The following is an 11,411-nucleotide window of genomic DNA, read 5'->3' as shown; positions in this document are numbered from 1 at the left end:
CGAGGGGTGCTGGCAGCGCTCCATGGCGCACCCAGAGTGGGAGCAAAGTCCGGGCAGGAGCCGCGGGAGGCGGCTCCAGGATAGGGTCCGGAACCCCCTAAGAGATGGAGGATGAAGAGAAGGGCAATAAGACGGTCTACAACCGCGTACCGAATTTTCGAACGCGGCCCCTCGCGGAGCCCCGCGCAGCGCCTCTGAGCCGGGGGCCGGCGCGGGGAGCTCGGGGGAGGCGGCGGCGTTGGGGCGGGCAGACGGCGGGCCCGGGGCGGGGCGTCAGGCCGGTGGCGCCGAGAGGCGGCTCAGTCCCCTCCGAGAGCCGAGGGTTGCGGGCCCCCGCCAAACAAAGCCGCGCCGCGCCCCACAGCCGCCGCCGCAGGGCGGGCACCGGGGAGCGCCGCGCCGCGCCCCGGCCGGCCGGCAGCATGAGCGGCGGGCGGAGCGGGAGAGCTGCCGTGAAGATGGAGGCGCCGTTCTACCCCGAGGAAGGGCTGGAGCTGCTACCCGACTTCGGACCGCTGCCGGGTTTCGCCGCCGCCGCAGGGCCCGGCGCCGAGGCGGCGGCGGCGGGCCCGAAGCTGCTGCTGGGCGCCGGGAAGAAGCGCGACCTGCCGCCCGCCGCCCCCTCGCCGCTGCCCGGGCCCTTCGCCCTGCGCCCGCCTGGCAGCGCCCGTGGCAGCGCGGCCGCCCTGCGCCTTCTGCCGCCCTCCGCCGCTCCCCCGCCGCCGCCGCCTCCGGGTTCGGCGCAGGGCTCGGCGGGGGCCGGCGCCGGGGCGGCGGCGAACCGCGGCGGACCGGAGGCCGCGCTGGGCTCGGCGGCGGAGCTGCCGTTGCTGAAGCTACCGCCGGCCGCCGACCTGGAGCAGCTGCTTATTCAGGGCGGCGCGGGGCTGGGGCCCGGTAGCCCGGGCCCGGCAGCGGCCGGGGGGGCCGGCGGGCCGGCGGCGGCGGGAACGTTCCTCTACCGACAGCCGGTGACGCAGGAGCAGGAGGGTTTTGCCGACGGCTTCGTTAAGGCCCTGGCCGACCTGCACAAGCAGAACCAGCTGCTGACCGCGCCGCCGCTCTCCCCGCCGGGGCCCTGCTGCCCGGCCCGCCCCGGGGCTGCCGCCGAGCCGCCCGCCGTCTACACCAACCTGAGCGGCTTCACCCCTGCGGGGCCTCTCAGCCCCTCAGGCAGCGCCTATCCCGCCGCCTCCGCGCCGCCGCCACCTCCCCCTCCTCCGCCGCCGCCGGGGCTGCCGTTCGGGCCGGCGGGGCTGGGCGCGGGGCGGCTGCCGGCGCCGCGGGCCCTGGAGGAGCCGCAGACTGTGCCTGACGTTCCGCCCGCCGCGAGCGGGGAGGGAGGAGGCAGCGCCCCGACGCCGCCGTCGCTATCGCCGCTGGACGCGGAGAGCCAGGAGCGCCTGAAGGCGGAGCGCAAGCGGCTTCGGAACCGCATCGCGGCCTCCAAGTGCCGCCGGAGGAAGCTGGAGCGCATCGCCCGGCTGGAGGAGAAGGTGAAGGCGCTGAAGGGGCAGAACGCCGAGTTGGCCGCCACCGCCAACCTGCTGCGCGCACAGGTCACTCAGCTGCAGGGCCGCGTCCGCAGCCACCTCTCCTCCGGCTGCCACATCAACGCCGCCGCTCCCTCCGGGCCGCCGCCCCGCGAGCCGCCCCCGGAGGCCGCCGCCACCGCGCCCGAGGCCGGCGCCTGCTGAGGAGTGGCCGAGGGAGCGGGAGAGAGGGAGCGGGGCCGCCGCGCCGCGCTGCGCTGTGCCGCGCCCGTTGATTTCCGCGGCCGCTGTGCGAGCCGGGGCTGTGCGCCGGGCGGAGTGCGCGAGGCCTGTGGAGGTGTCGGAGGTTAAGGTAACTCCTGTTTACAGAAAGACTGAACTTTACTTTCACGTGGGGATAAAAAAAAATAATATATATATATATATATGTTTCCTAACGCGCCGTACTGGAGTGTATAGCAATCGATAAGCTTCTCAGAGTTTGGAGAAAAAGGAAAAGAGGAGAAAAAAAAAAAAGCCAGAATTGTGCCCTTTGGAAAAGATGTGCGTGTATATAGATATATTTAAAGCATAATATGGCTCTGTATATTTTCTTGGTATTGATAAAGATTTTTTTTTTTTTAACTACTGTCTTACTCTAGAGCTTTAATTTGCCTTTGAGAGCTCAGTCATCCAGATGGGTGCTTGCGCACTGAGACTGAACCTGAAGGAGAGCAGTGTTAAGTCCGAAGCAGGACAGGACACGTTGCCGGCTCGGCCGTAGGAAAGGACATTTCTCAGCTCTTAGCTCTGTATTTCTTGTGCCAGTGCGAATCTGGGGCATTGATGGTTATTTATTGAAACTTGAACACTTTTGGATGTTGCCTAGACCTTATTTTTATAGATAACGCGTTAGTAGTGATAGCAGTTCCTTGGCAAGAAGAGCTTTACTCCTTTTCTTTCACTGTGTACATTCCAGTAGTGTTTGCTCTTTACATAGCATAGTAACAAGTGCTATACAGAAAAGGGCTCAGATTTGGGGCAAATTTGCTATAAAATGGCATTCTATTGTATGTTATTTGAATAAATCACAGAACTACTACGGAAATATAGATTTATTTTTCAGTAGAGATCTATATACATTTCCTCTTGATCTACTTTGCTCTGAAGAACCTTTCTGCAATACTCCGGAGACGGAAAGAGTCAGTGCTGGAACGTGGAACACGCTTCTGGTTGGGAAGAACTGAGGCAGTTTATTTATTTGTCAAGATTTAACTAGCCGAAGGGAACAGCACAGGGACTTTTTCTTCTGATTGCTTCGACATAATCCTCAATAATGTTTGGAAAGCTGTATATCTCCTGCTCGGTGCTTTTGCCTGCCTCGCTTCCGTGCACCTGTGTGCTTTGAGCATCCCCGCGCAGCCCTGGAGCCGTCTGTTGGAGTGTGGAGGCCACCAGTAAGAGCAGAGCTCCTGAGCCGGTCTCACTGTGGAGCAGAGCCCACACCTCTCCAGTATCACGCTGCTGGGGCTGGGACATGGAGCTCAACAAGGGCATCCTGTGGTGGGGACCATGGGCATCCCACGATGCAGCCGTCTTTCTGGTCTGCTCTGCCTCACCAGCAGCTGTGGAACACCTGCGTTACCTCTCCTGGAGCCTGCACTTTGAAATTCAAGAAAAGGGCCTGGGATGGACTCATGTTTCTTTTGCTCTTAGTGCTCATAATGCTGTGTGTTCCCAAAGGTGTTTGGTGCATGGTCACAGCATAGGCGTAAGGTGATGTAGCGGTGCATCAGAATTGGGGTGTTGCAAGCCAGGATGCTCTGAGGGTATTTTTTTTCTTAATGCATATGCAAATTAGGTAGAAGCCATATCAATCATTTTGTAACTGTTTAATCACGTCATCAGAGCCTGTTCTGGGGTTTTAAGTGCTTGAGTGTAATGGTACCTTTTGCTGGTTTTAGGGTAGCTTTAGGAATACCGATGAGCAGATTATCTAACAAAACATTTCCCATCTTTACATGGGTTTGAAGACTTTTTTACAGGCGTTCTGAGCTGGGTAGCTACAGACTGTAGCAGCACCTGCTGTATGATCACAAGGCAAAAGGCAGCTTTCACTGTGTGGCAGGCATCGCCCATCTGCAAAGTTGCTGCAAGACTGAGAAGTTCATAGAGGCTGTTTTTTTCCCCACGCCTCTGTGCTTTCCCCAGTGGGAGAGGTCGTGCCCTGGGGAAATCCACTGACGTGAGGTGCTTGCCTTCACTGCACATGTAGCAAGTGTACTTCTTGCTAAAGAACCTTGGAAAAATACATAGAAGTTATGTGTGTGGGCAGCACTGTTTCAGTTCTTAGATTAGCAGATGAGCACGGGGTTGGGTGAAGACTTGGTGGCAAGGCAGAGGAAGGCTGTGCAATGTTGCCTGCTCCTCACCTTTGGTAGTGCTCCAGCCAGAACATATTGGCAGTGCTTAGGAAGCTGGTGCATCCAGGCGATCCCTGTTGTCCCTATTGATTGTAACCAGCTGATCCTTTTTGTTATGTTTGTTTTAAAGCCAACAAACACCCTGTGTTATCCCTTTATCCTTCCAGCTTTCAGCACACCGTGTCGGCCTCTTTGAGAGCTCATACACACACTCCCTTAGCAGCCTGCCCTATGCTCTGGCTGCCATGTGAGGTTGGGATTTGTTGGCATTGCAAGAGGCTGCTGCTCCACAGCAGTATGTGAACGGATGACTTAAGCACTTCATGGTCTGAAACACATGGCAAGGCTTTGGTGTGCTGCTTGGTTTGCTTCAGGTGTTTGCTGCTTCCATTTCTGTCTTCTGAAGTGGATCGCTACTCTGTTTTCCTTATAGTGCCCCTATATCTTTAATTACGGGTTCTGTAGTTTATTCTTACTGTTAGTAAGTCAATTCATTGCAGTGTTTTTCCTCTCTGTATCAGTTAGCTTTTGTTTTGATTTTTTGCATGAATTTTGGTCACTGAGATGTTCAAAGAGTGATACTAGGTCCACATACACAACTTCATGTAGTTCATTTCCCGTAACTGCAAGTGTGTAGGGTGCTTAAGTGTCACTGTAAAAAACAGTTCGAGTTCCTTGGAGCCTCAGTGCTTTTTTCTCCATCCTTCAAGGCTGTGCCATGTTTTGTTGCATTTATGCGTGCTGTTGCCGGTCTCTACAAAGATTCCCATAGAGCTCTCAAGTTCTTCTGCTGTGGTTTCACACTTTAGTTACAAACCCATGACAAATGGACATTGCTTGTTTCTTTGCTCCAGTTTAGTCTCTGCTCTGGAAGCGGTGCAGGTCCCTTCCTTTATCTGTTCTGGTTGCTGGAAGTTTTTCTGCTGTGAGTGCAGCTTTCTGTCAGCAGATTTGGAGGGCACTTGAGCTGATGTCTCGATCTAGATGTGTCTTCCTACCTAGGTGCTACAGCAAAGCAGCTTGGCTTGTAAATAATATTTGTTTCTTTGAGTTATTATCTGATCTTTTCTGTCTTGAGTGAGAGGAGAAGGGTATCTGTGGTTAAGGAGGGTTTTGTTAACCCTTCCTTGGGCACAGAGAGGGGAAAGCCACCACCAGTGCCGCCCCCCTCTCTGCCACTAGTTCAAGTGATGCCATGACAAGAAATGGATGTGCTCCTCGGAGCCTCAGGAGTGACATCTCAGTGTCTCTGGCTGTCCAGGCAGTCAGTGTGATTGTGAAGTAGTTCTTGCATCTTCCATCATGGCTCAGGGCAGCCGCTTGGCCTGCCTAAGGAGCAGATTTCCATACACAAATGCCGTTTGCACTCTCAGGGCTTTAGGTCTGTAGGTGCATCTCCATTAGTGAAAGGGCTGACTCTGGTGGTTGGTTTCTTGTAAATAGCAGTGGATAGTCTTGCAAGAAATAGGTACCTCAGGGGGTTTGGACTCTGCAAATCATAAATCACTGTTGAATATTTTGCACTCTTGAAAAAAAACAAAGAGTGACCATCTAAGCATTTTCCATCACCTTGGTTTGTTTATGTCATTACTGGCACGGGAATCATGAGCAGCTCTGTTATTTTCTTTTAGTTATCTCAATGTATGTATCCATCTCACTTCTGAGAAAGCAGCGGTCTCCCCAGGTTAAGCCCCTGGGCATTCTGCAGGATGCAGCTGTTAAAGGTGGAAATATTATTTGGCAACTAATTTCTAATCAGTTATTGTATAGTATTGTTCAGTGCTGTTTGAAGTGCAGAGGCATAGTATATTTGAATTGCTTGTTGTGCTGAAAATAGGGACTTGGCTGCTACAAAGTAAATCTTAACTATTTGAATACAGTCAGCTTCTTGGAGAAACCGTCTCAATACCCAAAATCAATACACAAGAAAAAATTAACATGCCTGTAGCATGTCATCCTGCAATATGTTTTATGCAGCCTTCTGGATTCTGAGCTGAAGAAGCAGGGAGTAACGTTTTTGCATGTGTGTGCAGCTATAACTGCTGCTGAATGATTTTGCCTCTTCCTTACCTGATTCTCTAACTTTCTATGTTTAGCAAGGAGAAAAAATGGAATATGACATCTCTGTGTACGTATTTGACTGGCACAAAGCTACTTCAGTTTTTCAAGTATTTTATTTGCAGTTTTTCTGTAACCAGGGGAGACCACTGGGACATTTCTGAGCCAGTTTTGCCACTTTTTGGCCGTTTTATCTGGTCAGTGTTATGTGTAGTGGCAGTGAGCATTCCAGCACAAGCATATGGTAACACTCACCACTTTCACACTCCTGTGAATATTTTGGAGGACCTGCATCAGCAGAAAAGGCCTTGCACAGAAGGATTTACCTGTGCATAATAATCTTGCAAATGGTGACTGACTTCTTGGAATCCACAGTCACTTGCTGTGGTGCTGTATCAGGATTCTACACACTACCTGGTGTGGAAAAAGGCAGAACCTCACCTTTCTTATAAACTGTTTAGTCATGTCACAAAAAAGTGACAGTACTGAGAAGGTGTTGAGAGGTTAATCTGAATGTATAAAGACTTAGGCCATTATGGTACACCATGGTAGATGAAGGGTTTCATTAGTTTTCAATTACTCCTGTCCTCTAATGTTCTCTCTCTTCAGGCTGCTTAGGAAATGGCTTGCAGCTATTTGTGCTGTGAAGCTTCTCTCTTCATAGTGGATGACAGTGGCTCTGAGGTGGGACAGGGGCAACTTCTGCACGGAGGGGCCACGTGTGACAAACTCTAAGGATTTGTTCTGTGAAGTGGAGGGAAGATTACTATAAATAATGATTCCAGGGGTGTGGCCCTACATAATTACTTGCCTGCCATGTGCTTCATTGTCTGCCATCAGCAGGCCTGCATCCATAGCACGGCTAGTTTTGAGTTCAGCTCTGCTCTGGGTTCTGTACTGGTAACAAACATCGTCTGCAGTAGATTAATAAACCTATGTGCTGATTTTTCTGGAGAAATTATGATTTCTGCAGGAATGCTTGGGAACAGTGTTTGACTACAAAGCCTTGCTAGCACAGATATAGTAGATGTGCTGGCACACTACTGGGTTCTGGTATCTAGCACGCTTCTGAAAAGACTTCTACTGCTATTACTGATTAAAACCTAGTTCAGAGTGGAATTGTAAGCCACTGAAATAAGGGCCATAGAGTCTTGCCATATCCATAACAAACCCCCTATCCCATAACAGAAAATATCTTGGATTGCGGTCTTTATTTATTTTTTGTTTATCAATTAAGCAATTTGAAAATCTTTCTGCTAGGTCCCTTAAAGTGTCTTTTTCAACTGCAGCAGGGTATGCTCCCTGACTTCCACTGGGGAGTAGGTGGAGAAAAGTGAAACTATTTAAAGTCAGACTTCTTCTTGCATCCTCTTTCTTAGGCTGTGGACTGTCATTCAAAAAACCCTAACCAGGAACTTGAAAATTGCAGAACTGTTTGATACCATTTTCCTGCCCTCTCCAGAAGACTTCTCACTACCAGGAATGCATGGCCCTCCTGTCTGACAGAAAGGTTGGCTTTTAAGGATGGATAGCCCTCAAGAAAAAGCTTATGAAGAATGTCTTGTGGCTCCCACAGTTCTAGAGATCACACGTTGAGCTCCAGAGATTTTTTTTCCTCCTTTGTATAATAAACCTTCATATTTTCTTGTGATGCTGGACACAAGCAGCATGGTGGTTTAAAGTTAATAAGACAGCTCAGGGCAGCCTACTTAGGATATCTTTCCTTTCTTCCCTGGAAACTTCGAATGACACAAACAGAAAACTTGCCTCTCGTAATGAACAGAATCAGGAGCAGAACTCTTGTGTTGTTGTTGTTGTTGTTGTTTTCCCCATTATTAGCTTGTTACCAGGTCAGACCATTTTTTGCCTGTTACTAAAATGGCATAGCAACTCTTTGTGATGTTTGAAAGTCCTGTGCATGCTGTAACTGAAATCACAGCACAATCTGGTAGATCTGTGGTGTGTTTGTGGTATACACTATTGTACTGTGCTCCCAGCAGCACTTCATTGTCCCTTTTTTATTCCTTTCTCCATGGGAATACATGGAAATAGTTAGATACTGATAAGTGGAGAAACCAATAACAGTTAAAATCCAAGGAAGGAATATAATGATTATTTAATGGTAACATTTATTGTGCAGTAAAGAAGTGGGGAGAATTAGTATTGCTTTCCAGAATACTTTTATCTTGTTTTAGTATTACTGCTTAAATGTCTTCTAAAGTTGTCCTCTTTGGAAGCTGTGTTCCTCCCTGTCTGTTTTGCCTGGTGAGCAGTAATTTCACACTTAGCCGTATTTATTCAAAGCCACGGTAACCACCATACTGAAATGTCATCAGCTACAGTCCAGGTCTGATCATTGGCTGATGATGCAAAGGTCTGCTCTCTAATAAAACGAGGCTCATGAAGGATGAGTTCCAAAAGGCAGTTACGCCCTGGCTTCAAGCATTTGCTCTAATTTCAGGGCTTTCCCACGTGGTGTTGCTCAATATGTAGCAAAACAAGTTCTTGCGAGTCCCCTGAGCATTCCTCTCTATGTTACAGATTAGATATTCACACTTCATTAATTTTTTTTCTCCTTTCCTCTGTCTGTCCACTGCCCAAAAATAAAACTAAGAACAAAAGACCTATTACAAGCAAATCTTGGAGAATTGTTTCTCCTGTTGCAATTTACTATGTATTGATTACAGAGACACTTAGGGTAGTTGTGTCACCATGTTCAATGTAAACATTTATTTACACAAGTAATTTTGCCTTGGTTGCAGTAGGGGTCAAAGAGAAGGGAATAAGTGTTGTAATATAGTATTGTGCAATTCCTGGCTTTCAAACTGAAAACGATGAGCAAGCCTACATAGGCCTCTCACCCACCAAAATCTGGCCACTGATCCTTACCACACCCGCTCTTCTTAATTAGGAATGGGTCTATGGGCTTTTTAAAGGTCAAAAGAAGAGCAGAGACCTTAAGGGATGTTCTACTGTGAAAGTAAAGAGTGGGCCTGCGGTTCCTGAAAACAGGTCTATCTGTTAGATTACCTCTAGTTAATGCTGTCTGGAGGTAAACCTTAGGATCCCTGAGTAGGCTCCTACCAGCAAACACAGCTGGCTCTCTGTGTGTGAACAAGTCTTCTTGTTGAAGAGTTTTTTGTTGGTTTTTTTTTTTGTTTGTTTGTTTGTTTTTTTTTTTTTTGAGCTGTTTACCTGAGGCTTGCTTCTTCTTTCTGCAATTTCTGCCTAGAATGAAGGTTTAGGGGCCCACAGTGTGCCCTCACAGAATGGTGTTTGTGATGGCTCGTGCTGTGTCACTCAGATACCCATGAGAAGGGAGAAGCTCTGGATGGGTGCAGGCTTGGCAAAGCAGAAATCCATCATTCTTTGAGCAATATGTCTTTCAGACCACCTGACTGCGTCACCTGAATAGAGATCTTCCATCAGCTAGAAATGACAGGGCTCCTGCACAGTTGGACCCAGCTTTGGGAGCACTCCATGTCTACTGTTTCTTGTTTCTTGCTTGGTGTCCTTGTAGAAAATATTTATTCACAGTACTGTGAGCCTTGCAATATGGTGTCTTGGGGTAGCTTCTGGGGCTGCTCAAGTCGTGTGGTCCTCTCTTGCATGGTCAACATACCCAGGGGACCTCTAGAAAAGGAGAAGCAACCCCTCCCTACTGGTTAGCCACCAGCATCCCTGAGCTCTTTTTCTGTCCAAAAGGAGAAGTATGAGCAAAATGTCACTTCCTACAACTCTGATGTTCAAACTGGTTCTTCCTAGGCCCTTGGGCATAGCACTGAAACGTACTTGTTCAGGATAGCTGTTGAAAACGAAAGGTGGAGACAGAGCAGCTCAGATTCGCCTCTTCTCTTGCAGTAGCTAATGTGCAGATAGTGGGTGGTTGTCTGCCTACGTGCTTTTCTGGATTCTTACAAGTTGGGCTTATGTGCACCTTTGTATTCTGCCTTATTAAATTAGCTGGCACAGAGGAATCCTCTGAAATACCCTTCCAAACTCTCTTCTTCATAAACAATTTCAAGACAACTGTGGTGTTTGAATAGGTGAAAAATAAAATAAAATAAAAATCACAAAACCCTACTTTGAATAGATTCAGAAATACTTCTGCTTTTTCTTTTAAATTGGATTATTTGGGGAGTTCTTCTGATAGGTGTGCTGGCAAGCAAATTGCACACAGACCGAGGTAGTAATAGTGAAATAAAATGCAGTAGCTGCTGATTGGCCAGATTAGGTCAGGAGAGGGTTTATCAAGAACGCCTCTGACAGCTTTTTTTCTGATGTGATTATTTTTTTTACATAAATAGAAGCTATAGGGCTTAATAATAAACAACTGAGGATTATGTCCATTGTATTTTTTTATGTTACTTTAACAAACTATGTAGTACTATAATTAAAACGCTTATTTCTGAAACAAAGTGGACAATATTGTTTGGCGACTTGCACTTGATTAAATGTAAAACATTTTCTTAATTTAGTGATGTGTTTAGGAGAATACTGTAACTGAATATACAACGGTGATGACTGTGTTTACAATAACTTTACAATTCCTACTGTTCAGCAGTAGCCAACTTGTTTAAGAATTAAAAGTAAGGCATACTGCAGCTGTCAATCTTGGAGAAATTAATGCAATCCTGCTACCACTAGATACTGTGGGATGGATACCATGGGTTTAAACGGCAGCAGAATTGTATTCCAAGTCTCTGTCTTAAGTGCTTATGACTAAAAGGCGACTTGCCTTGTGCTCATTTATGTATTCCTGTGTGCAGTACATCAGTTAGAAATCTGTTAATGGTTGATTTGTAACACTAGGACCTTTATGGGGATCACAGTGGGATTTTTGTTTGTTTGTTTTTGTTTGTTTATGATCAGAGACTTAGACATTTTGGAATGTATAACATTTATCCTTGTGCTGGAATTGTTTACATGCAAAAAGGTATTTATGATTTTTTGCAAAATGCAATGTGCAATTTTGTACACGTGTTTTAAACTAAAGAGTTTATAAGGAAGATATTGTATGTACAATACTTGGACATGAGTATTATTTCTTTGATATAAATATCTAGAGGAAAATTAAAGTTGCTTTATATTCATATTTTTGGCTGATTTTATTTTTTTTTTTTTTTCAAATTATTATTTCACCTCAAGTCGTAGTTGTCATTTTGCTGGAAAATCTAAAAACTAGTTCATCTGGGTTTTCCCTGTACTATCTTCTTATGCTTACTGTGCCACTCCCCGCTCCTTTCAACTGTGTCAGCATTTTGAAGTTCAAGGACGGATTTCTGCTGGTAACGATGCTGCTCTTCATGATAACTTCCCTATACATTAGCAGAGGCAAAGAGGAAAAAGCCTGGCTATCGTGCCATCAGATCCCCATCTGTTCCTAACGCAGCACGGCTGGATGGGTTCAGGTTGGTTGTGTTGTAGCAGAACCAGGGATGCAGGGCTGGTAAGAACT

The 11,411-nt window shown here is 47.8% G+C and overlaps 1 protein-coding gene across 1 annotated transcript; it reads left to right on the top strand.

The window, feature by feature from the left end:
- Positions 1 to 279: 279 nt before the first annotated feature.
- On the top strand, positions 280 to 11,042 carry LOC140263781 (transcription factor Jun-like). Its single transcript, XM_072358960.1, has one exon. It carries the CDS (start codon positions 423 to 425, stop codon positions 1,695 to 1,697), a length of 1,275 nt encoding a protein of 424 aa, XP_072215061.1. The 5' UTR covers positions 280 to 422; the 3' UTR covers positions 1,698 to 11,042.
- Positions 11,043 to 11,411: the final 369 nt, after the last annotated feature.

Source organism: Excalfactoria chinensis, chromosome Z (assembly GCF_039878825.1).
Source record: "Excalfactoria chinensis isolate bCotChi1 chromosome Z, bCotChi1.hap2, whole genome shotgun sequence".
Classification (NCBI taxonomy): Eukaryota; Metazoa; Chordata; class Aves; order Galliformes; family Phasianidae; genus Excalfactoria; species Excalfactoria chinensis.
This window is presented reverse-complemented; position numbering and strand designations above follow the sequence as displayed.

What these genes read in the sequence shown, in the direction of transcription:
- LOC140263781 (XM_072358960.1), top strand. Translation starts at nt 423, where the DNA reads ATGAGCGGCGGGCGGAGCGGGAGAGCTGCCGTGAAGATGGAGGCGCCG.